The sequence below is a fragment of the Phocoena sinus genome, chromosome 10 (assembly GCF_008692025.1).
Source record: "Phocoena sinus isolate mPhoSin1 chromosome 10, mPhoSin1.pri, whole genome shotgun sequence".
NCBI lineage: Eukaryota > Metazoa > Chordata > Mammalia > Artiodactyla > Phocoenidae > Phocoena > Phocoena sinus.
In genome coordinates this window covers 59,275,041-59,296,830 of record NC_045772.1, presented here as the reverse complement: position 1 = coordinate 59,296,830, position 21,790 = coordinate 59,275,041, and the positions used below count along the sequence as shown (strand labels likewise).

Sequence of the window (21,790 nt, the reverse complement as noted above, 5' to 3'; positions counted from 1 at the left end):
CTCTTCCCTATGTAAGACACATGCCTGTGTCCCAATGGCAAAGACTCTTAGGCTGGAGAATTCTTAACGGCTGTTCTCCAGCCGATGACGAACTAGTGAGGAACATCACAAGTAACTTGTTACTGATTAACATTAGATTTGTTTTATTTATTAAAACTTGCAAATAACTTGCTTTTTTTGTAAATTACAACAGCTTCAAGTTCCCTGTAAGAGTACTCTCACTTACATTTCTGATAAGCTTTCTGGTGGAAGAGTAAGAACTTACAGACACCAAGCAGCAATAGACAGAATCCTGGGTATACTCACAGGGGAAGAAGCAAGTGAACATCATTCACGTGCATCACAGAAGAAGTAAAGCTTAGTAACAGCTGGTCTGGAAAAGTGATTTGACAGGATACAGCATTTCTTATGACTGACAAGAGAAGAAGGGATTAGCACTAGACCCTGAATTTAGTTGTCAACTAATATCAGGGTGCTTGCTCTGAGCTAGTTAATTGTTAGATTTCATAGGGATTTGTGGTACAAGAAAGCTTTGTTGAACACATTCATTCCGTGTGCCAGGCTTAGTGTAAGGCATTAAGAGAAAAAAAAGACGTAAAACAGAAGCTACTTCACAGCTATATTAGATCAGATTGACACTTGGGAACATTAGCTTATAGATCCAGTTTTGCCACTACATACAGGACTTGAGGACCTGTGGTTTCTCTGGGCCTCCGGTTTCTTTATCTGTAAAATCACTTACTTCATCTGCAAAGGTGAACTAGATGACTTCCAAGGGCCTTTAGATTCTAAAGTGCTGAAAGTCTTTGAAATGTAATAAACCTGAATAATGGGTGTTCTCTCCCTGAGGCATTCCTGGGACAAATATTCCATTCCAAACCCTGAGACAGCCACACCTCAGGATTAGGGTGTTTAAGAATCTCCTCAAAGAAGGTATCCTTTATATTTTCATCCCTATGCCCCAGTACAGAATCTCTACACACAGAAAATGGGGACACACTTATGGTCCACATTGACAATGGCTAGTGATAGAGATGATAAAGGTATACTTTACTGTTGCTTTGGCATCAAATCTTAGACCAGCTGGTCAAAGCTTAGACCAGCAAGCAAGGCCTTTCCTTAAATAACATTCCTTACCTCACTTCTCCCTATCTGATAAAGCCCTTACTTTTCAGCTGAGCTGATCACATCCATTTGCCCTTTCCTGTATGCTCTTGCCGATCCCTCCATCTGGAAGGGTAGGGAGGGTAGAAAAATCCATTTCCTTCAGGACTGAGCTCTATCTTACTTTATGTTTCATCAGTATGAATACAAGTAATTTCTAGCATCCTATACTACCATACACTTATTCATGTTCCCTAGCTTATTCATAGAGGTTCCTCTTCTCACTATAATTAGACTCTAAACACATCATATTGAATAAGCACGGAATAAATGCTTATCTAGTTTGTGAGTCCAGCAGGAATCTCAGATAACAAAAGAATGAAAGCTTCAGGCTCCTCCTACTTTAGCGCTATACCATTCCCAAAGCTCTTCCTTCCCTTCCCTTTTCTTTCCTGTCTGGAATCTCCTATTTTCAAGCCTAATTTAAGGGCCAATTCTGGGCATGAAAAGACAACACGGTTCATACTTTTGGTTTCATATTTTTTCAGTTCATTTCAGTAAAAACATAATATAAAAGGCATTGCCACCCTCTCCCCTCCTGGGGGTGATCCATCAAGCTTGTCAGTCTGGGCCGCTCCAGTGGTTCATAGCTCATCATGCGATATGTGCAGGGCATGGTCACATAGATCTGCAAATAGCACATGACAGTTTCAAAGAAAATGCCACTCTCATACTGATATATGCCACTATCAAGAAAATATCCCAAAACAAACTGACACACACACTGACCACCACTTTTCAGAGCATATGCTTTTTTTGCTTTTTCTTTCCAAGATTTTTTGATGTGGACCAGTTTTTTAAAGTCTTTATTGAATTTGTTACAATATTGTTTCTGTTTCATGTTTTGGTTCTTTGGCCTTGAGGCATGTGGGAATCTTCGCTCCCTGACCAGGGATCGAACCCGCACCCCCTGCACTGGAAGATGAAGTCTTAACCACTGGACCGCCAGGGAAGTCCCCGGAGCATATGCTTTTAAATGACAAAACATTCCCACCGTCCCCTCACCAGTATCTCACTCAGGTGAGGGAGCCACAAATTCTGAAATCCAACGGGAAAAGAATGGAGAGGAACAACCCAAGTCCCTAAGCCTAAGTAATGGAAGCCAACTCTTGAGCTAACATCAGAGGTTGGAGGAGGGGGTATTAGGGGGGTGTTGGAGGAGCAGGGGTGGGACACACACTAGAGAATGTGGGTTCCACAGGGATGTGAGGACAGGAGGTAAAGTGGGAATAGCTTACCTGTTCGCTTACTACAGAGTTTGTCTTTAACATTGTCAGCCTCTCGGGAAAAGAATTCAATGAGTTCATCCTCGTATTCCTCCACAATGCTCTCACACTGTCAACCCAAGGGAGAAAGGAGTGAGAGAAGACAGCAAGGGAAGCCTCTGGTCTCCACCTCCAGAGAGGAGGACAAGGACATTAATCCAACTTTCCACTTGGGCTCTCCAATAATTCCCCTAGTTTCCAAGAACTGGCTACCCACTCCCATAGCTCACCGCGAACTTGAGGGTGCCACTGATGTCTGAATCAATTCGGATCCCCTGTTGGTCCAGTTCATTGGATTCTCCATTCCGGCCCACTACACGTACGTAGTTCTTGCGGTGGGTAGAAGGGTCAATCTGTTCCCCATACTCCTTCATCCGGTCGCAAACCTCCTCTAGCAGCTCTGTGAGGTGGGCCTCTGAGCGAGCATAAGGCACCTAGAAATGTCCTCAGCCTTGGGTCACATTTTTCTACCTTCGTACATTGGTAATTTATATCCTTACTTTTCCTTCCAAATCTAGCTCAACCAAACTATTCTAAAAAGCCTTCCCTAATTTAAAAACAGTATGATTTGTGTAGTTCCAAAGTCCTTTCAAATATGTGATCTTATTTACCTCATTACACAAGCCTAAAAAATAAAATAAGTGTCATTAGCTCCAAATTATAAGTAAACAACCTCTTTGATTAACCTTAGTCAACTATGTGTTCTCTTCCTTTGAATTCTTTTAATTCTTATGGCTGTAAGGTAATGATTTTTTTTTGTATTAAAATGAGGCTAATACCTGCCCTTAATAGGAGAAGAGCATTAGAGAGGCAGTATGGGCTTTGAAGATAACAACTATTAAAGCATTTCACAAGCATCATAACCTTAACATCTCCCAAATGCCCACAGGGTACAGCTTTCTGTCTGTGTTATGTTTCCACCTGAAATAAATTTCCTAAATGTAAGGATAAGACCTATTTTTTTCGAATGAATGTTTGTTTGTATACCATACTGCCATAGTGAAAACACAAGTCACGTGGATTAAGGATGTGGAGAAGGGGGCTGATCAAGGTTCCCTGTCTGCTAATGACTTCTACAACAGAAATAAAGTATTAGGGTTTGGAGCCAAGGAAGCAAATGCATAGGGTATAAGCCTCCAGCCTCTTCCAAATAAGACAGCCCAATCTTTTAGATACCTATGTGGGTCAATGTTTTCTACATTCCTATTAAACTAAGGTCCTTCTTAATTAGTTAGAGTGAGCTATTTTATTTGGGGGAACAGTCAGTTACCTCCACCACTGACTGGCTGCCATCTGGATTGATTCGGAAAGAGCCCATCTGAATGGTCTTCTTGGGATCCACCTGGGCAATTTCCCACTCTAGTTCATCCACCAGAGCCCTGCAAGCTGGTGCAAGGGGGGGCAGGGGGTGGGGAGAGAAAGGAATCAACCCAGGGACTTCCACTTATCCTTCTCCCAGGCCTTGGATCCCATGCCCTCCAAGGCTCTATCTTCCCTACCCACTCTTCCTCCCGTTTCTTTTGTGCCTTTACCTCCACAGTGTAGATCCTGGCTCCTCCGGGCCCAGACAGCTCCCAGCAGGGCCCCCAGAAGCAGGGCCAGCAAACCCCAGCCCTTCATCTTTAGCGCAATGGGGTTGCTCCACCTGGGTTTGAATTGGAATAAAGCATAGGTGTGAGGAGCCAGCTCCATTCTCCCCTGTACCTCGCCCCCCACCCCCACCCCCGCCCAATCCTTCATCCCAAGGCCTACAAAGGCCTCAGTGTGATCTGGCTCTACTTTCCAGGAAATGGCCCGGACACAAAGGGGCTCCTCTGTTCCGGCGCTCGAGGCTCCGGACGCTCCGGGGCGGTGGGTGAGAGCGCTGAGCTCGGAACGTGGGGCTTAGCCCCAGACACTACGTCGACAGGTGAGGCCTTGGATGTTGGTACTTAAGCGTCCGCTGCCTAGGATTCACAGGGCTATGTGGCAGCCATGGGTTGGTGGCTAGGATTAAGCAAGGACGACAGGCACAGAGGAGCTGCTGGCAAGGAGAGTAGCTGATTCTGGCCAGGAGGTGGCGAGGTGGCTGGCTGACGAGAGGAGCGCTCGATAACTAGGGCCTATTTGGACCCAGCACCGAGACTGCTGCATCCCCACCTCCAGCCTATAAGCTATTCCCCGTGCGGGCCAGCCCCCTTTCTAAAGACCCCACCACTGCCTTCTATCCAGTGCAACCCCGACCCTCAGTGCCACTCGCATCCGTCCCACCTCTGCTCCCAAGGCCGCCGCCGTGGCCCAGGCGCTGGAAGACAGCCGGACTCTCACTTTAGCTCCCGACCCTAGCACCTGGCTGCGGGAAAGCGGGGCTGTCCAGGCTTCTCCAGAGCGCTCCTGCGCTTTCCAAACACGGGGTGCCCCGGCGACTGCCTGAGCCAGCTCCTCGAGTCCTAAGTGGACGCCTAAGCAGGTCTCAGATGCGCTACGGTACGAGTCCCACACTAGAGACCGACCCCAAACCCGCCCCTCCAAACTCTCGCGCGAACAGGCAGCGTAGGAGCGGCTCCCAGGCGGCAAGGACCCCGGTGGCTCGCAGGACCTAGACTTGCGTGGCGAGCAGCTCCACGTGACCACCGGGGGCGGTCAGCCGAAGAATAGGAGTGGCTTGAAGCAGAGTCAGAACCTGACGTGGTGCACCGAGGCGGTCAGGCTCGCGCGTGCCAATCTAGGTGGGCTCGGACCTTCAAAAAGAAAGGTGTGCTGCTAGCCAGTGAGAAGCCCTGGTTTCAATACCCAGAAAACTACATCCCCCAGGAAGCACTGCGGCACCACACAGATTCTTTATTAGTAGCTACAGATTTTAAGATGTCCTGGGACCTGTAGTTTGTCAGTTTCTCCAGCTCCCCTTTTACACGTAACAGGGAAACCATACTGTACGTCTTAAAAGAACCCGACCTTAGGGTTCTAGGCAGCCACAGCAAAGACCTAACACTGCCCAGTAAAGGCATTCTCCTCCAATATCCTAAATTTTGGACTCCAGAGTTTTACCTTCATTTCTGGGTGTAAATCTGAAAGCCTTAGTTTTTTCCAGTTGTAACAGAAACACTGAGAGGAGAGCTGAAGTCAAGAGAACCCCACACGCACACATTTCTAATGAGATAGATGACAATAATATTTTTGTTTTTATTTTATAAAACATGCAGTTTAAGACAAAAATTTTTTAAAAATAACAAGAAAACAAAACCTGGAACAGGAGAGTGGATGGAAGACAGATGCTTCTCAGCTGTCAACAGGAGTGAAGCCAGCAGTGAAGCTTTGTCTAGGACCCAAAGGCCCTTTCAGCAATAATAATGTTGGCAACACTGGTTTGCTTGGGACCACCAGACTCTAAATGCTGGCCCCTCCAGGCAACCCTCAAGCAGTCAGACTTAAGCTAGGTCTTGAGCTATTGTTGTATCCTGTCATTGTCCGGGACTTCAGTACTTAGCCAACTAGAAACTGAGAGTTTTGGTTCCAGGAGCTTCTTTGCCTGGGCATTAATTACCCAGGATATTTATTAAGAATATGAATTACTTTCCATCTGGGTCAATTCTAGACTCTGTTTCTGGCCCACTATTTTGCAAAGGATGAAAAAGGAATCTGGCTCCTAGACCCTTTGCAACAGTTCTGCTGCATTCCAGTTCTATTAATAGCACCATCTGTAGACCCTGAGCAAGTCCAATTCTGGAAGTAGACAGGGTATAGCCAACTTGGGAAGCCATCTCCCACTTCTAGGGCCACAGAAAACTGAAGGGAGAGGGAATTGTTCGTTGGGAGAGGGTGAGGTCAGAGCGCCAGCACTGAAGAGAAGACAGCTGCATCTGTCAGAGACAAAACAAAGAGCATTGACTCCTAAGATGAGTGGAGAAAAAGCACCCGGGGCACTTCTTATGAAGGAAAAATGCAAGAGGAAAGAGGGCGTGGACCTGCCCCAAACATTTTAGAACTTGGCAAGAAGAGGTTAGGACCAATAGAGAGTTTCAATAATAAAATCAATTTCACTGAATGTTTTGAGGATTAAGTGCTTTGTAAACTGTTAAGTGCTTTATATTACAACCTGTTGGGGTGGTACTGTTGTTAACATCATCATCATTCTTATTACGGTGGGTATAATCTTCACATATACAACCAAAACCCACCCAGTCCAGTTTCCCCTGTCCCATCCCAGGCCTTACTCTTGGGACTTGTCTGGCCCTCGGGCTCAGGCACCTTCCAGTCCATCTTTCGGCCTTTCTCGTAAAGGCCCTTGAGCACTTTGTGGAAGGACTCAGGCTCAGTGCCATTTTTGCTTAGCTCCAGATACTTTCGGTAAAGCTGAAGGGCTGTGCGGGCATCCTCAATACTGTCATGGGTCTCCCCTTGAATCTTCAAGTCTGGGGAAAGTAGAGGTGGAATAGTTTGGGGCCTAGCAAAGGGAGGAAAGTACATGTCCTCTACTCACACTCCCAACTCCCAATAAACAACAACCAAAAAAACCTGACTACCCTTAAGGGAAAGAGCCAAACATCAACCCTAGTGCACAGAAGGGATACTGAAGCTAATTAAATCCATCAGTAACTCTCACCACTAACCCAGGGTCATAGCTACTCCCCTTGGCCTCTCACACATTTTCATGCTCTTGCTGACCACAGCAAGAGCTACAAGGCAGAGCAACTCACCCAGAAAGTACCAAGCAAGGAATCGCAGGGAAATCATTCGTTTTCGGGGCATGTGAAATAGATAAACAGTGTCAAGGACTTGGTCCTTGGGCACCTGCCAGGGATAAAAGAGTGGGAGACTGAAGGTAGGGGATCCATAATTTCCCATTTTCCAAAAGCACAATGTATACCCTGGGGGGCCCACACACAAAGAAAGACTCTTAAAAGAGCCCTGCCCGAACCATGAGGTTGATGACCCGGAAGTCCTTCTGCAGACCGTGACCCACAAACTTGACTCCAATGTCTATGAGAAAACGAAGCTTTAAGTAGGTAGACTTTAGAGTTGTAAGGTGCTTAGAGGAAATCTTGGCATCAAGGTCTCCTGGCTTTATCCCTGAGTACTGAGTCAAGTAATCCACCACCTAGGGATAGAGAAAAGGTCAAGCGACCCAGGAAACGAGGTGCACAGTTCCCCCTGCCACTCTTCCCTGGGTTCTAGGGCACTCTATATAAGCACAGGGTCTCTCTCACTTGCATCTCCACATCCTATTACCTGCTCCTGGGTAGAGATGTAGTCATCAATGAAGGGGATACCCTCATTGGGTCCCTGGCCCCTAACGCAGGTAATCCTCGCTACTGACATCTGGCTTGGCTTGATGGTAGACTTGGTGCCATCGCTGCGCAGCTCTGCTTCTTCCTATATGAGAAGAGTTCATAAGGAAATCAGAGAAATGCTTATGACTCCTAATATCCCCAGAGTTCTGTTCTAACACCCCACCCTTTTTGGTCTTGGTTACCTCATTAAGGGTGACAAACTCAGCGTCCAGGCCCACCAAGTCCCCAACCTGTGGCATCTCATTCAGCATCAGGGGAATAAAGGTCGTATGTGTTTTCCGCTGCTTCCGTGCTAATGAGGCTTCAGCCAGCAGAACACTTGCCTCGATGGGGTTCTTAACTGGAAGGGAGAATCCAGAAGACAAGATGGCTCGGGAGAGGGAAGTGACGAGGGGAGGGAAGCTGGAGTGGCTACCAGAGACCAGGTCTACACTGTTATCCCAATAATCAAAGCATGTGAGTAAAAAGATCATGTCTGATGGACAGAGCAGGTAGACGGAACAGGACAAATCAGAAAATTATCGGGAAATATGCTATAAAAAGCCAAAAAAGTTAACAGAGAGGAAGGAATAAGATTCTCACTTTAGACTTTACCTTAGTAAATCCAGAAAAATAAAGTTACAGAGAAACTATGGTTTAAAGGCATCAAAAAGGGACTTAATAAGGAGTTCATCATCAAAAAAAGAGATCTTCACTTGGGGATAAGAATGGTTAGTCTCAAAATCATAACCTTAGCCATTTTGATCACACTTCCCCCCATACCTCTTCCCTCGACACCCTCAGTATCTCCAGATTCTAAATTTAAGGCCTGATGAGCAGGAATTGCTCTACTGTCCCTGGAAATATTAACACTGGTTGCCAGTCCTAATCTTAACAAGCTATTTCCCAGATCTCTTCCTGAAGACCAATCTAATTGCCCACACCCTTGGATCTACACTGTACCACTTACTGTTCAGGTTGTATTTGGAATTAAGATTCCTTTTGATGTAATAAAGGATAGCAGGCACTTTCCAATTCATGTCAAACTGCACAGCTTCATGCTATAAAAGAAAAAGCACTTAATGGCCTACATATATGCCCCTTTTCCCTTTATCCCAAGTCAGAGAGAAGACAGGACTCAGGTGCTATTTTTAGCTCTGCTTTTTATTATTGAGGCCCCATCCCTCCCTCTGAATCTGCCTGGCACTCTCTCAGGCACTGAGGATGAGGATGCTAAAAAAAAAGGGAGATGAAAGGGGGAACAGAATGTATTACAACTAACCTTATCAATAGGTTCAATGAGAAAGTCGTTGAAGAGATACCACTGCTGGTGGGTAACACCCTGTGGAGATACAGAGACACAGTGATGCCAAAGTGATGGCTGGAGCATTCTGGCTCAGACTTAAGGTAAGGACAGACCTGGGACTCCACTGTGGCCACCACTAGGAGTGTCCCTGCCCTGTATTACCTCACTCACCTCCTTGCGCTGGTGGTAGGTCTCTCCAACTTTGATGTGAGCCACCAGGCTGCCCCCTGTGCGTGAGTCCAGGATGTGTACCACAGTAGCCATCAGGTCATACACATAGACACCATGCTCCTCCTCTGCCCTGGCTGGGCCCCACTGTGAGGGGGGTACCCAGGCTGCTAAGCTAAGTTTAAGGATGAGGAAGGAAGGGGAATGGGGATAGAGGACAGGGAGTCTGGGGTATAGGGATGGGGGACGAGGGTGGGTTCTTTCCATCCTAGCCCATCTATGACTCCCAACACTGAACTGAGTCACTCTGGAAAAGCCCACAACTGGTGAATACTAGGCCTTATTCCCTTTTTTCCCCTATGCTAAATTCCACCTTCCCCTTGCCTTGCTTCTGCCCCGACCTTCTCTTTTTTTTTTTTTTTTGGGCCGCGCCACGCGGCTTATGGGATTCTAGTTCCGGACCAGGGATCGAACTCGGGGCCCCAGCAGTGAGAGCGCTGAGTCCTAACGACTGGACCGCCAGGGAATTCCCGGACCTTCTCTCCCTTATTCCCCCTCCTCTTCCCAGTTTTTCAACAACCTGCATCTCATCCCCATCAGTCCAATTGCAAACATCCAGCCCTTTGTTCTTGGTCATCTTCATTCGAATGGAGAAAGGAAGCCAGACATTCTTCAACTCCTCAATGGAGGGACACATCAGCATGCCCTCTGGACTCCCTAGTTCCTTCCTATCAGGACAGGAGAATTGGAAATTTGTTCTGAGGAGCTCTGACCAGTGACAAGAGAAGCCCCTGAGTAGTTCAATCCTTTGACCACTCTATAGACAATACCTACCAATCAGCCAAAGCAAACTCCTTATTCTTGGAGATTTCCCCACCATGCTTCTTTATTGCTATCTTGAAGGCAACCTGAACACAAAGGAGAAAATATCCAATTCCTCAGGAACATTAACCATATATGGAAGTCAAAAGAGGGAAGAACTAAAAGTACTCCTAAAGTCCTGCTTCTAGACTCAGGCCTTACCTCAGCCTGCATTCTCCAGAAATCAGCTTCTTTCAAGCTGTTCACCTCACAATTGATGACAAGAATATCTGGGAGATGGCAGATGTTGCGGGTCTGAATCTGAGAGGATAAAACAAACAAGGAATGGCAGGCGGCCTACAGGGAGAGAAACCTGGACATGAACAGTTAAGCCTGGACCTGCATCCTCCAGTTGGGGTTCTTCCCACTCCCTATAGATCGCTGGATGGTGGTGCTGACCCAGCCAGTCCCAGATGAGACCATGGCCGAGTCCCCAACATGGCAGGACTCTAGTCCAGTGCAACCGCCCACTCACCGTGGGCTGGTACTTTTCACAGTTGTCACACCAGGCCTGTGTATTCTGCTCCAGGCAGATGCTTCGCTTCAGCACCTGAGCAAAGTCACAGTTCTTCCCGGTTTTATCTGAGGGGAAACTGGATGCTTCATTCCAGGTCCTCCCTGTACCCACTGTTAGCCCCCCAACACCCTCTCCTTGATGTTACAGGACATCTGGGGGAGCCTCCCCAACCCAGCTGCAGGGTATACCAGTGTTGCTACCCTCAGGGTAGGAGAGCGTGAAGAGTAGGGTGGATGAGGCTCGCACGGTCTCACTGCCACAGCGGCAGAGGCTGCAGTTTTCCATCTCACAGCTGAACAGCTGCCCAATGACAGAGTCTCCCGATGAGCAAAAGCTGCTAAGAGTGGGGAGGGCAATATATGCACACTGAGGGAGTTAGGAGACCCTTTAAGTCACAGTGGGGCTTATCATGGGGGCTTTAACTATTCCTGTCCCAATTCCATACCTGCCTCCAGCACCTCGATAAGCCTGGGGTACTTCCACCTCCTGCAAATCTTGATGCAGTTGAGTGAGAATGAAGCGATTCCACCTCTGAATGAGCCTGGCCAGATTGCCCTTGCCTGAAGCCTCATCCGAGTCAGCCAAAATCAGACCAAGGGCCGAGGCCTCAGGAATGGTGCGGAACGCCCGAAGAAAATTACTGCCCTGGAATCCAGGAAGTGTGTTGGTGGAAAAGGGTTATTTTCTCTTTTGTGGCCATCTGCAGAGTGATGACCCTGCCTACTGGCCACCTCCCTTCCCCTTTTATTGTCCCAGGTCTCCAGGCACTGACCTGACAAGGGTCACCTCGGGAGAGGTCCAACATGTGGAAGAGGAAGCCCAGCTCACATGCTAGGCAGAACTCCTTCTGGCAAAGGTGGTTCTGGATTAGACAGCGAACAGGCTCCAGGAAATAGAGCACCTGGAGGGAAGAGCAGGAGATATGATGCAGACAACTGGTACAGGGAGGAAGAGAAATCGGAAGGTTAAGAGATGGTGGAGAATACAGAGCTGGAGTCCACTGAAGAAGCAGAGCTCACAGAGGAGACCTGAAGGCTGAGAGGCAAGAAAGAATGGTAGAGGAGGTCTAAGTGGACTTGGCTGGGGAGACCTGGAAAAAGACGAGGGGTTGGGGGGCCCACAGAGAAAAAGAAAAGCAGTAGCCATGTTCAAATCGCAGGAACACCCAGCCTTACCTGGATCATGCAGTTACAGTAGGCATTGGGGATGTGGGGCTCTAATCCAGCAAACAGCGTCTTATTGTAGTGTTTGAAGTCAAAGTCCTCCAGCCCTAGCTTGGAGTATTTGATGGTCACCTGAAGCAGAAACAGTCTGAGCAAGAGGAAGACATCCTCAGAGTCTCCTAAATCTTTGCAGTAGCCATAACCTTCCCCCAAACCTCCCTCCTGAGTCCAGAGTGATAGGTGAAGGCTTCCTGAATGAGCCCTTCAATTCTTTCTCATGTGACCCCCTTCCCCGGGAACCTTTCCCCACATCCCAGAAGGCCCATTCCTTGGTATCCCCCAGCACCTTGCGGTATTTCTTAGAGACCATGTGGCGATGTGGCTCCTCTTCCCGCCCTACTGGTGACTCAGTGACCTGGCTGAAGCTGTCAAATTCACTGTCAGACTCCTTGAGTCGGTAAGGAATCTAGGGTTTTTAAAAAGAGGTAGCCTCGTTGGATGTGTATAATCCTCTTTGGTTTCCCCCTACCTTTATTCCAACACTGAAGCTATCATCACCAAGTCCTGAACCTTCTAATTTCATGGGATTTTCAGCATCCACTGCTTCCTTTTCATTCCCACTGCCATCACCCTACCTCATCACAGCTGGACAATGCCGATGGCATCCACACTGGGCTCCCCCACGTGCACTCTGTCCAGAATGCCGCCACCAGACTACCCCACCCAGAATGGCCCTTTCGGTGCATCACTTCTGCTATACACTGGTATGCAAGGCTTCACAAATGGCCCCTTTCCAAACTTCATCTCTCACTGTTTCCCAATACTAACAGCCACTCCAGCATAGTCCCTGTCAGGCCTTCTGAGACTTCAGTAACACTGTTCTCTCATCTTGAAAGCCTCCCCTGTTACCATCTACTTGCCCGTCTTTCACCTTTCCAGCTCAACATCCACCTCTTTTAGTACTGCCCTCCCTGACCACTCTAGCCCAGAGTACAGTTTTCCCTCTAAACAGCTCTCGCACTGAATGCTTCTAACATTCCTTTAGCATTTAACGATAGAACATAATTTCTGCTATGCACAGGTCTTACCTTCACCAACCGAACACTAAACTTCTTAAGAGCAAGGACCCTATATTTTATGTCTCTGAACCCTAACACCTAGTATAGTACCTTCAATTCAGCAGGCTTCAAAAAACCTTTACTGACTGACTAAAAGCAAATAGTAATGAGAAGGGACTTCCCTGGTGGCGCAGTGGTTAAGAATCCGCCTGCCAATGCAGGGGACACGGGTTCGAGCCCTGGTCCGGAAAGATCCCACATGCCGCGGAGCAACTAAGCCCGTGTGCCACAACTACTGAGCCTGCGCTCTAGAGCCTGCGAGCCACAACTATTGAGCCCACGTGCCACAACTACTGAAGCCTGCACTCCGCAACAAGAAGCCACCGCAATGAGACACCCACGCACCGCAACAAAGAGTAGCCCCTGCTCGCTGCAACTAGAGGAAGCCTGCGCACAGCAACGAAGACCCAACGCAGCCAAAAATAAATAAATAAATAAAATTTATTTTTAAAAAATTAATGAGAACTACCAAAGGAAAAAGACAGGAGAAACACCAATGGCCTGGGGTGGGGGCTGACCCTCTCCTCTCTGAACATACCTGATTGCGCAGCCTGGTGCGGGGGTTGGGTGCATAGCCAATGAAGCCCACCTTCTTCATGGTGCGCAGAATCTCTGCATCCACAGGGGGCGCTCGCCTATAATGTAGCATAGTTCTAGGGCTTGAAGGTTGTGGTGTCTGCCCATTCAGCCCCAATCCCCAAGGGACCAAAAAAAAAAAGAAAATACTGAGAGTAGACAAAAATCAGGAAAGAAGTAGAATAATAACACGGCTTGCAGAGAATCCTGGTATCTTGGCCCTTTCCCCCTCCCTCCTTTTGGTCCAGAGGTGAGGTACAACCTGGGAGCTGGAGCGGAGTTGGCAGCAGGCCAATCAGAGAGAAGCGTGTCAGTGGTGAGCGGGACAGGGATGAGGGAAAGAGGCAGCAGGTCCTGGCTCCAGTCCAGAGGAGGCAGTGAGTCCACGAGACAGGGCAAAGCAAACTCGGTCTCACGGGAGTAGGGGTTGAAGGAAGGCTCAGGGGAATCAGTCCAGAGATGCACACAGCCCTCAGAATCCCCAAAGGCGAGGGCCTGCTTGCTGGCTGACACGTCAAACGTCATTAGCAGAGGCCCCACAGGATTCACGTGAAAGATGTCTGCTGGATTGGCCAGGCCTGTGGGCTCACAAAACTGACACTGCCCTAGGAGGGAGAAGGAAGACCACTGAGCCCTGGAAGATGAAAGGGAGCCATCCTTTTATGCCCTTCCTACCCTCTTCCCCTGGTATCAAGCAAAGATGGGCCCCAAATCCATTCCTAGAGATAAGAGAAAGTACCATCTGATGCCTTCCCATAAACCACAGGGAGGTTTGCTACCCAGCAAAGGACAGTTCTAAAGTTGCTTTGCCTGCTCTACCTATATTTTTTGCATATGTGTTCTTCACACTCAGAGAAAATAAAAGCTCTAATCTCTTACCAAACCTAAGTGAGACCCTGAGATCCCTCAGAAAGGTTACTTTTTCCCCAACAAAGAAATTCCAGGGAGCACACTTCTTCTCGTGCCTAGTTCCCCTTCACTCATTAACTCCTCCTACCCCATCCTACATCCCCTTCATACCTGACTGGGAGATGATAGCAAGACGAGAAGTGTATGTAGGGATGAAGCGTAAGAAGGCAGGATCCACATGAACTTGAAGTGGTGTGATGGCACGCATCATGCGTAGATCATACACCTTAAGGAAACGGTCACAGGCCAGGCCGGTGAGGCGGCTGGAGAAACCACAAGTGGCTAGCAGGTTGCCGTGCACATCAAAATCCGACAGACTCCCTGAGAAGGCATCAAACTCATGCTCCACCTTAAAAGTACGGAGGTCTCGCAGGGAAACCTGAAGAAGAGAGAACTTGGTTATCTGCCAACGCTGCTATCAGGAAGAGGACCTGCCACCTACCCAACCTTGTGAGGCCCCTACCCAAAGAACTACGGCTCTGGGCTTCCCTGGTGGCGCAGTGGTCGAGAGTCCGCCTGCCGATGCAGGGGATGCAGGTTCGTGCCCCGGTCCGGGAAGATCCCACATGCTGCGGAGCGGCTGGGCCCGTGGGCCATGGCCGCTGAGCCTGTGCGTCCGGAGCCTGTGCTCCGCAACGGGAGAGGCCACAGCAGGGAGACCCGCGTACCGCAAAAAAAAACAAAAAAAACAAAACAAAAAAAACAAAAAATACAAAACCAAACCAAAACAAAAAAAACTACGGCTCTAGGATACAGGCAATTAAAGCATAAAAAAAAGCAAAAACAGATGCCAAGAGCCAGATGGGACCCCAAAGAGGGCTCTTGTTTACCCCTTTGCCTCTGAGATACCCATTTACAACAGAAAACATCAGGCTGAAAGATAATCTCATAGTATAACATGGCTAAGTAGGAACTCAATCCACTCCTTCCACCCTCCAACTACAGCCCCAGAAATGAGGAAAAGGCAGAGCCCAATCACATATCTGGTGAAACAGGCCCCATGGTGGGAGGAAAAGTGGAACATAGTCAGTCACCCTGCCAGATGTGTGGCCACAGAAGAAGAAGCGATTCGTCTGTCTCATGATAGTGACTCCAGGTGTCTCAACTGCATACTGTGGAGGGAAGCGGGAGAAACCAGTGAGAATGATTCTTCCCACAGACCAAAGGAACAGAAAGGTCGCACACATCACAGGCATTTCCAGCTTATACTCCCCCCAATAACCTCAGGCCCTGCTTGTACCTTCTGAGTCTCCTGGACAGTGTTAAGGTCAATCTCCAATATGTGGTTCTGCAGCCCACCAACGAGCAGAGTGCTGCTGTCAGTCAGCAGCAGACTGTGCATATCTTCACTCTCATCCAGCCTGTGAGAGAGGAAAAGCTAAGGGGCCAGGGTCTCAAAAGTTTCCAATTCTCTAGACCTCCCACTCTGTGAGGGACCCTCTTTCCCAGTCCAGAGGTGAGAAACTACTTACAGGTAATCAAATATAATAAGGCCTCCACGGGCCATATACTTCAGGTTGTTCTTGGTAAGAAAAAGGATGCCATTCTCCAGGCTTTGGATCTGCCGAATGTCATCACTGCCATTGACCTGAAATGATGAGTAGCGTTCCAAAGCTGGGCCGAAAAATGACGTGGCATGGCCCTGTAGTGGGCAAGAAGATGAGAGACATCCTGAGTGGAGGGGCAAGGCCATCCCAGATACAAATCAGAGACTGGACATTGCTCAGTTTTTCTCCATTCCTGCCTGGCCTTTCTGGCTAGCAGTGACTAAGGCATAAGGCTGAGCACCAATCTTAGTGATAAAAACACTGATAACACTATCTTATATTTGTTTAATGCTTTACAAAGTAGTTCTATAAACTCTACCTCATTTTATCCTCACAATGTCCTTGCTGAATAGGTAATGGCTCAGTTGGTTAGAACAGTGCTCAGAAGGTCAGGGACGTGGGTCCAATCCTCCAATGGCCAGCTGGCTTTCTTATGTTCCACAGTCTTTTTTTTTTGTTTAATAAATTTATTTATTTAATTTTTGCCCGCTTTGGGTCTTCGTTGATGTGCGCGGGCTTTCTCTAGTTGTGGCGAACGGGGGCTACTCTTCATTGTGGAGCGTGGGCTTCTCACTGCGGTGGCTTCTCTTGTTGCGGAGCATGGGATCGAGGCTCACGAGCGTCAGTAGTTGCAGCACGCAGGCTCAGTAGTTGTGGCTCGTGGGCTCTAGAGCGCAGGCTCAGTAGTTGTGGCGCACGGGCTTAGTTGCTCCGCAGCATGTGGGATCCTCCCGGACTAGGGCTCGAACCCGTGTCCCCTGCATTGGCAGGCGGATTCTTAACCACTGCGCCACCAGGGAAGCCCCCACAGTCAAGTCATAATCTCTACCAGCCAACTGGGAAATGTGTACTGTGGGTCACAGGCTGGAATAGAGAGAATGTGAAACTCATGCCATCCTTGGCTCCTATGACATCATCCACTCCTGGTTTCTCTCCTGACTCTTAGCTCACTATCTTCTCCTTATGTGCAACCCTTATGACCACTCTTGAAACATGGCTATTCCCAGCCCACTATCTTCTCACTCTACTTTTCTTCCTAGATAATCTCACCTACTCTTAAGGTTTTAACCATTCATCTTAAAGTTGATGAATCCTACTTTTCTCCTCTAGGCCAGACCACTGCCTCAAGCTTCAGACTCATACATCCAAATTCCTACTATATGTCTCTCTTTAGATATCCCATGAGAACCTCAAACTTGTTACATCCTAAATCAAATTCACCGTCTTGGGCTTCCCTGGTGTGGCAGTGGTTAAGAATCCACCTGCCAATGCAGGGGACATCGGTTCGAGCCCTGCTCCGGGAAGATCTCACATGCCGCAGGGCAACTAAGCCCGTGTGACACAACTACTGAGCCTGCGCTCTAGAACCCACGAGTGTTGCAACTACTGAAGCCTGCGAGCCTAGAGTCCGTGCTCCGCAACAAGAGAAGCCACAGCAGTGAGAAGCCCGCACACCACAACGAAGAGTAGCCCCTGCTGGCAACAACTAGAGAAAGCCCGCACGCAGCAACGGAGACCCAACGCAGCCAAAAATAAATTTAAAAAAAATTCACCATCTTTACCCCATTTCAATTCCTCTTAACTGTATTCCCTATGGTACCATGATCTACTCAGTGGAGTAAGTCACTGGTAGTTGACTTAAATCTTATTTATTTTACTTCCTAAATATTTCTCAAATCTGTTCTCATGTATAAATCTCTACAGTGCTTCGTTCAGGCCTTCAATGTATTTTATGTGAACTACTACAACATACTGCACACTGAGTCCTGCCCCATTCCCCTTAAATCAAACTCTGTACTGCTACCTCAGCACTCCACCTAAGATGCAAACCGGACCTTGTCTTTCTGGATAAAAACCTTCAGTGGACTGAAGAATCAGTCCAACTCTTTTAGCATAGCATATGAGGTTTTTTAGAATGTTCTCCCCCCGATATCTGCATGGCTCCCTCCCTCCCTTCTAGGGAGATTAGAATGGACATCCTGGCCTGTATCCAGGTCTCTACTCAAATGTGACTTTATCAGAGAGCCCTTCCCTTGACCAACTATGTAAAATCGCAACACCTCCCACCCTTCGATACCTCAACTCCCTTATTCCACTGTATTTTTCTTAAGGATTCTAAGCAACACCTGATATGTCATAAATATATTTGTGTTGCCTTTTAAAATGCTTATTCCAAACTTAGACCCCAGAGCAAGGTCTGGCACCTTAAAGGTGCTCAAAACACACTGGCTGAAAAAATGTCTAACTCTTCAGCTTCATCGTCTAGTCCAGTAAACCCTACTTGCTTATAGTTCCTGCGCTCTGCAATCATCATGCTATATAATATCTTGGGAATCACTGTTTACCCTGTTGCTTTTGCCAAGATAGCATTTCCTCCTCTTCTTCATCTGACTCCTACTCATCTCTCAAGACTCAGCGCAGGTGTCACTTCCTTCTGGAGATCCTCTAATCCTCTTCTATGCTCACCAACACTCAGTACGTATTTTCACACTGGCATTTATTAGTTTATATCCTAAATTCATAATTATTAAGTGAAACATTTTAGTTTCTTTTAAAGTGCCACAAAATTATCTGTTCGTTTCCCTCGTTGTCCTGTGAACTCCTTGAGGGCAAGGATTATGTTTTATTCAGCTTTATTCCCTGGGCCTAGCCTGTCAGTAGACACTGCCTACTGAATTGAGTATATTACCAAAAAAATCCACTCATTCCAATGGAAAAACAATTCCCGCCCTATGGAAGGTAAATTAGTAAACCAAGGATACCATGTTATTTCTTACAAAATCTTTGGGCTCCCTAGCATATTGGCAATATGGATACATTTTAAGAAATTAACAATGATAACTGCTCCCAGAGAGATTATAATCAGCCAAAGACAAAATGATTCCATGTAACACATGCAGAAACATGCACTAAACATTCTATAATTAGGGAATTCCCTGGTGGTCCAGTGGTTAGGACTTGGTGCTTTCACTGCCAGGGCCCAGGTTTGATCCCTGGTTGGGGGTACTAAGATCCCACAAGCCACGCGGCACAGCCAGAAAAGAAAATATTCTATAATTATAAAAATGGAAAACAGAGGAGGAGCATTAGAGACTATATTTAGATGGCTATAGACTAACTGATGTGTAGTTATTAAGATTAATCAAAGCATGGAATGGGCAAATTGTGGTAGAATTAGGATGCCTTCTGAAAAAGAACACCTATGTAAAGCATCTCTGGATCCTATGACTCGCTCTTTCTCCCTCCACTCCCCTCCTCTTGGCTTGACTTGGAGACCCAGCTAACTTTCATCACCTCAACTCAGTTCTGGCTCCCTGCAAAGCAACTGTTCTTGGGTTAAAACCAGATAAAAGACCTCCAACATCTCCGTCCAGCCATTACAAAGGAGTACAGTTCTTACCCCATGGCTTCCCACCCACAGCATCTCCTCGTGCAAGTCAAAGTGGGAGACGGAGACAGGCACACCCACTTCAGCCACCACACTGTGCAACTCAGAGTAGACACCTTCCATTATGTGCACTGACTCCTGGACAGGAAGAGCCTCTAAGGCCACTCCCTCCGGGTCCAGCTCCACATTCTGTAGCAGACTTGGGTTCAGGTGGGCATCCAGGACAGGATCCAGGGCAGAATGCATGGCTGGAGCATACTCTGCTAGTCCAGGGTCCAGAACCTCGAAGTTCATGATGATGATGATGATGATGGCAGCAGATTAGACCCGTGTCACACCCTCCCTTGCCACAGCCCCTTTGGATGCCTGACCCAGCCTTCAGCAGGATGACACCAGTGAACCTAGAATGGACATCCTGACCTGCAAAGGGAAAGAGATAGCTGAGTCAGGGGTAGGCCCAGGTACTTGTATTTAGGGTGTTCCAAGTTTTACCGGCAGGGGGGAGATGATGCAGGCAGAAAATGTGAGAATGCTAGGCACGGGACGAACAAGCAGGAAGGGAATGGGCATTGGGATAGAGGTGGGAGAAGTGCTGTCCCTTCCTCTTCTCCTCTAGGCACTCTGTACTCCCCACCACCCCACTAACTTAATCCCTGACTTCCCTTTCACCTCCCTTCAGGCCTGCTCACTTGCCTGGTTCATCTCTGAACCATCAGTAGTAAGAGCAGCAACTGCGGGGGTAGGGGTTAGGTAGAGTGAGCTAACGTGCTTGTTTCCCAGAATTAGGGGTGGGGGTAGGTGGTTGAGAGGGGAGAACAAGAGAAGTCAATTTCCCAGAATCCTCTGCAATGTTACCCAGGATTCTCTAGGGGAAAATAAGAATGGCCAGTTACCCACAGTTGGGACGGGGGTAGGGGTACGTGATGGAAATAGCTAGTTACCCAGAATTCTCTGGGGGAACCAGAAAAATCAATTACCCATAATTCTCCCCCGGCGGCGGGGAGGGGAGGGATTAGGTAAGGGGTCAGATGTGTTCCCGGGATGCTTACGGAGATTGGGTCATTACCAAGATTTCTCCATGGCGGATATTTTGGAGCGCGTGGAATTAAAACGAGTAGGGGGGAGAACAAGCGCCGTCAGCTCCGCGGGAAATTCCAGTTTCCCCAATTCTCCCGCGCGCCTCTGGTTCAACCAAACTCTACGACGGAAAAGACGGCGCACTCCCAGTCGTCTCTTCCAATCAGGAAGGGCTAGGGGCTCACCTCAGCCAATCGGAAGGAGCCAGGTACAGCCGGCCCCGCGAGAAGACGTGTGACACGGGAGCTGAGCAAAAGCAAGAGCTACGGGGCGCGGGTAGGGACACACGTAGTCAGACCTTGTCCCTGTTTGCCGCGTTAGAAAGTAACCTGTTCTCTTTTAAGCCTTCTTTAAACAAAATTAGAGAGCCCCAGGCTTGCAGATCGAACTTTCATGCTCCCTATAGCTTTAGAAACTAGAATAAGGGGCGCCCAAGGCAAAGCATTGGGAATCGATTGCTGGGTATTCCCAGTATGGCCCAGTCCACCCCCTCTTCCCGTGGTTCTCTTGTGAGCACTCCGCCACCTCCGACCCTGTTACCCCCGAAACTCGCTGGCATTTCCTATCATTTCCAGGCATGGGAGAGAAAAAAGGAAGCGGGAGGCAGCCTCCTAACACGGCCCAAGTAGCTGTATCTTCTATGATTCTAAAGGCAACCGTCTGAAACTCCCATCTGTGATTGTTCCCTCCCCAGAGGCGCCGGTAATATTTCCAGGGAACAGGACTCCTCAGCTATCAAATTCCCCTAGCTCGTGGAGCTGGACATTATTCCTCAGAGGGACAGGGCATAGCAAATTGAGACATTTGCTTTCCCCAAACTCTTACAGATTTAGCGTCAGCACTTAGGGATTCTTGGGGTCCAACTCTGAGCTTGAACTGCTTTGGAATAGATCCAGGTTGTTAGATGTCTGTGGGGTATTTTAGCTCAGTTTCTAAAGGCCACATAGAGGGCCTCTGGTGGAAGGAATTCCTCATAGAGGATACAGTTTTAAAGCATTTCTCTCTCTCAATAAAGACTGGTAAATAGACCTTCATAAAAGAACCCAAGAATTTAGTTTTCCAGGACTCAGAGGGGTTCTAGACTTGTCAGAGGTCATTGATGGAGAGAAAAACACCTTAACTCAGAGGGTCTCTCAAACTGACCTGACTTCAGAGGTCCCTGGATTTAAAATCCTGTAAAAAGATGGGTGCTGAGAGACAGGGACAGTACCTACCCTTGAGAAATTTCCATATTGAGGTCTCTAAGAAAGGCTCAACAGTGAGAATTAAAGGGCCTGAGATGCCAGAGATACCTGGGCTAAATGAGCTACTTTATTAAGATGCTTAGTGTTGCCTCAGTGTCCAATATAATGGAATGACTGAGAATGCAGGATCTGGAGTCTGCACTGTAATTCTGGCCACTTAATAGTGATCTTAGGCAAATTACTTATCTCTGCACCTCAGTTTCCTCATCTGTAATATGGTGATAACGATAGTACCTAT

The 21,790-nt window shown here is 47.9% G+C and overlaps 2 protein-coding genes across 10 annotated transcripts; both read right to left on the bottom strand.

Annotated features, from left to right (window-relative positions):
• Positions 1 to 126: 126 nt before the first annotated feature.
• CNPY2 (canopy FGF signaling regulator 2) lies at positions 127 to 5,203 on the bottom strand. 3 transcript variants are annotated; one of them, XM_032646894.1, is made up of 6 exons: positions 4,680 to 5,203; positions 3,962 to 4,074; positions 3,700 to 3,815; positions 2,660 to 2,863; positions 2,403 to 2,499; positions 127 to 1,792 (listed from the first exon to the last, which is right to left on the bottom strand). In XM_032646894.1, exons 2-6 carry the CDS (start codon positions 4,047 to 4,049, stop codon positions 1,749 to 1,751), a joined length of 549 nt encoding a protein of 182 aa, XP_032502785.1. In that variant the 5' UTR covers positions 4,050 to 4,074; positions 4,680 to 5,203; the 3' UTR covers positions 127 to 1,748. The 3 variants fall into 3 exon arrangements, with proteins under 3 accessions (XP_032502785.1, XP_032502787.1, XP_032502786.1); XM_032646896.1 differs by having other exon boundaries at positions 1,628 to 1,792; positions 5,008 to 5,201; XM_032646895.1 differs by lacking the exon at positions 4,680 to 5,203 and adding an exon at positions 4,213 to 4,543 and having other exon boundaries at positions 1,628 to 1,792.
• A 377-nt stretch (positions 5,204 to 5,580) lies between these two features.
• Positions 5,581 to 20,456, bottom strand: PAN2 (poly(A) specific ribonuclease subunit PAN2). Of its 7 annotated transcripts, none has more exons than XM_032644734.1 (26): positions 20,298 to 20,456; positions 19,244 to 19,651; positions 15,769 to 15,938; positions 15,537 to 15,657; positions 15,331 to 15,408; positions 14,408 to 14,675; positions 13,650 to 13,992; positions 13,350 to 13,446; positions 12,040 to 12,159; positions 11,706 to 11,825; positions 11,303 to 11,431; positions 10,976 to 11,175; positions 10,719 to 10,864; positions 10,489 to 10,595; positions 10,176 to 10,274; positions 9,987 to 10,060; positions 9,733 to 9,880; positions 9,156 to 9,299; positions 8,961 to 9,020; positions 8,649 to 8,739; positions 7,882 to 8,039; positions 7,638 to 7,781; positions 7,327 to 7,506; positions 7,106 to 7,199; positions 6,623 to 6,820; positions 5,581 to 6,268 (listed from the first exon to the last, which is right to left on the bottom strand). In XM_032644734.1, the coding sequence occupies exons 2-26, from the start codon at positions 19,523 to 19,525 to the stop codon at positions 6,234 to 6,236; spliced, it is 3,606 nt and encodes a 1,201-aa protein (XP_032500625.1). In that variant the 5' UTR covers positions 19,526 to 19,651; positions 20,298 to 20,456; the 3' UTR covers positions 5,581 to 6,233. The 7 variants fall into 7 exon arrangements, with proteins under 7 accessions (XP_032500625.1, XP_032500628.1, XP_032500624.1 ...); XM_032644737.1 differs by having other exon boundaries at positions 10,719 to 10,867; positions 19,313 to 19,651; XM_032644733.1 differs by having other exon boundaries at positions 10,719 to 10,867; positions 20,298 to 20,455.
• Positions 20,457 to 21,790: the final 1,334 nt, after the last annotated feature.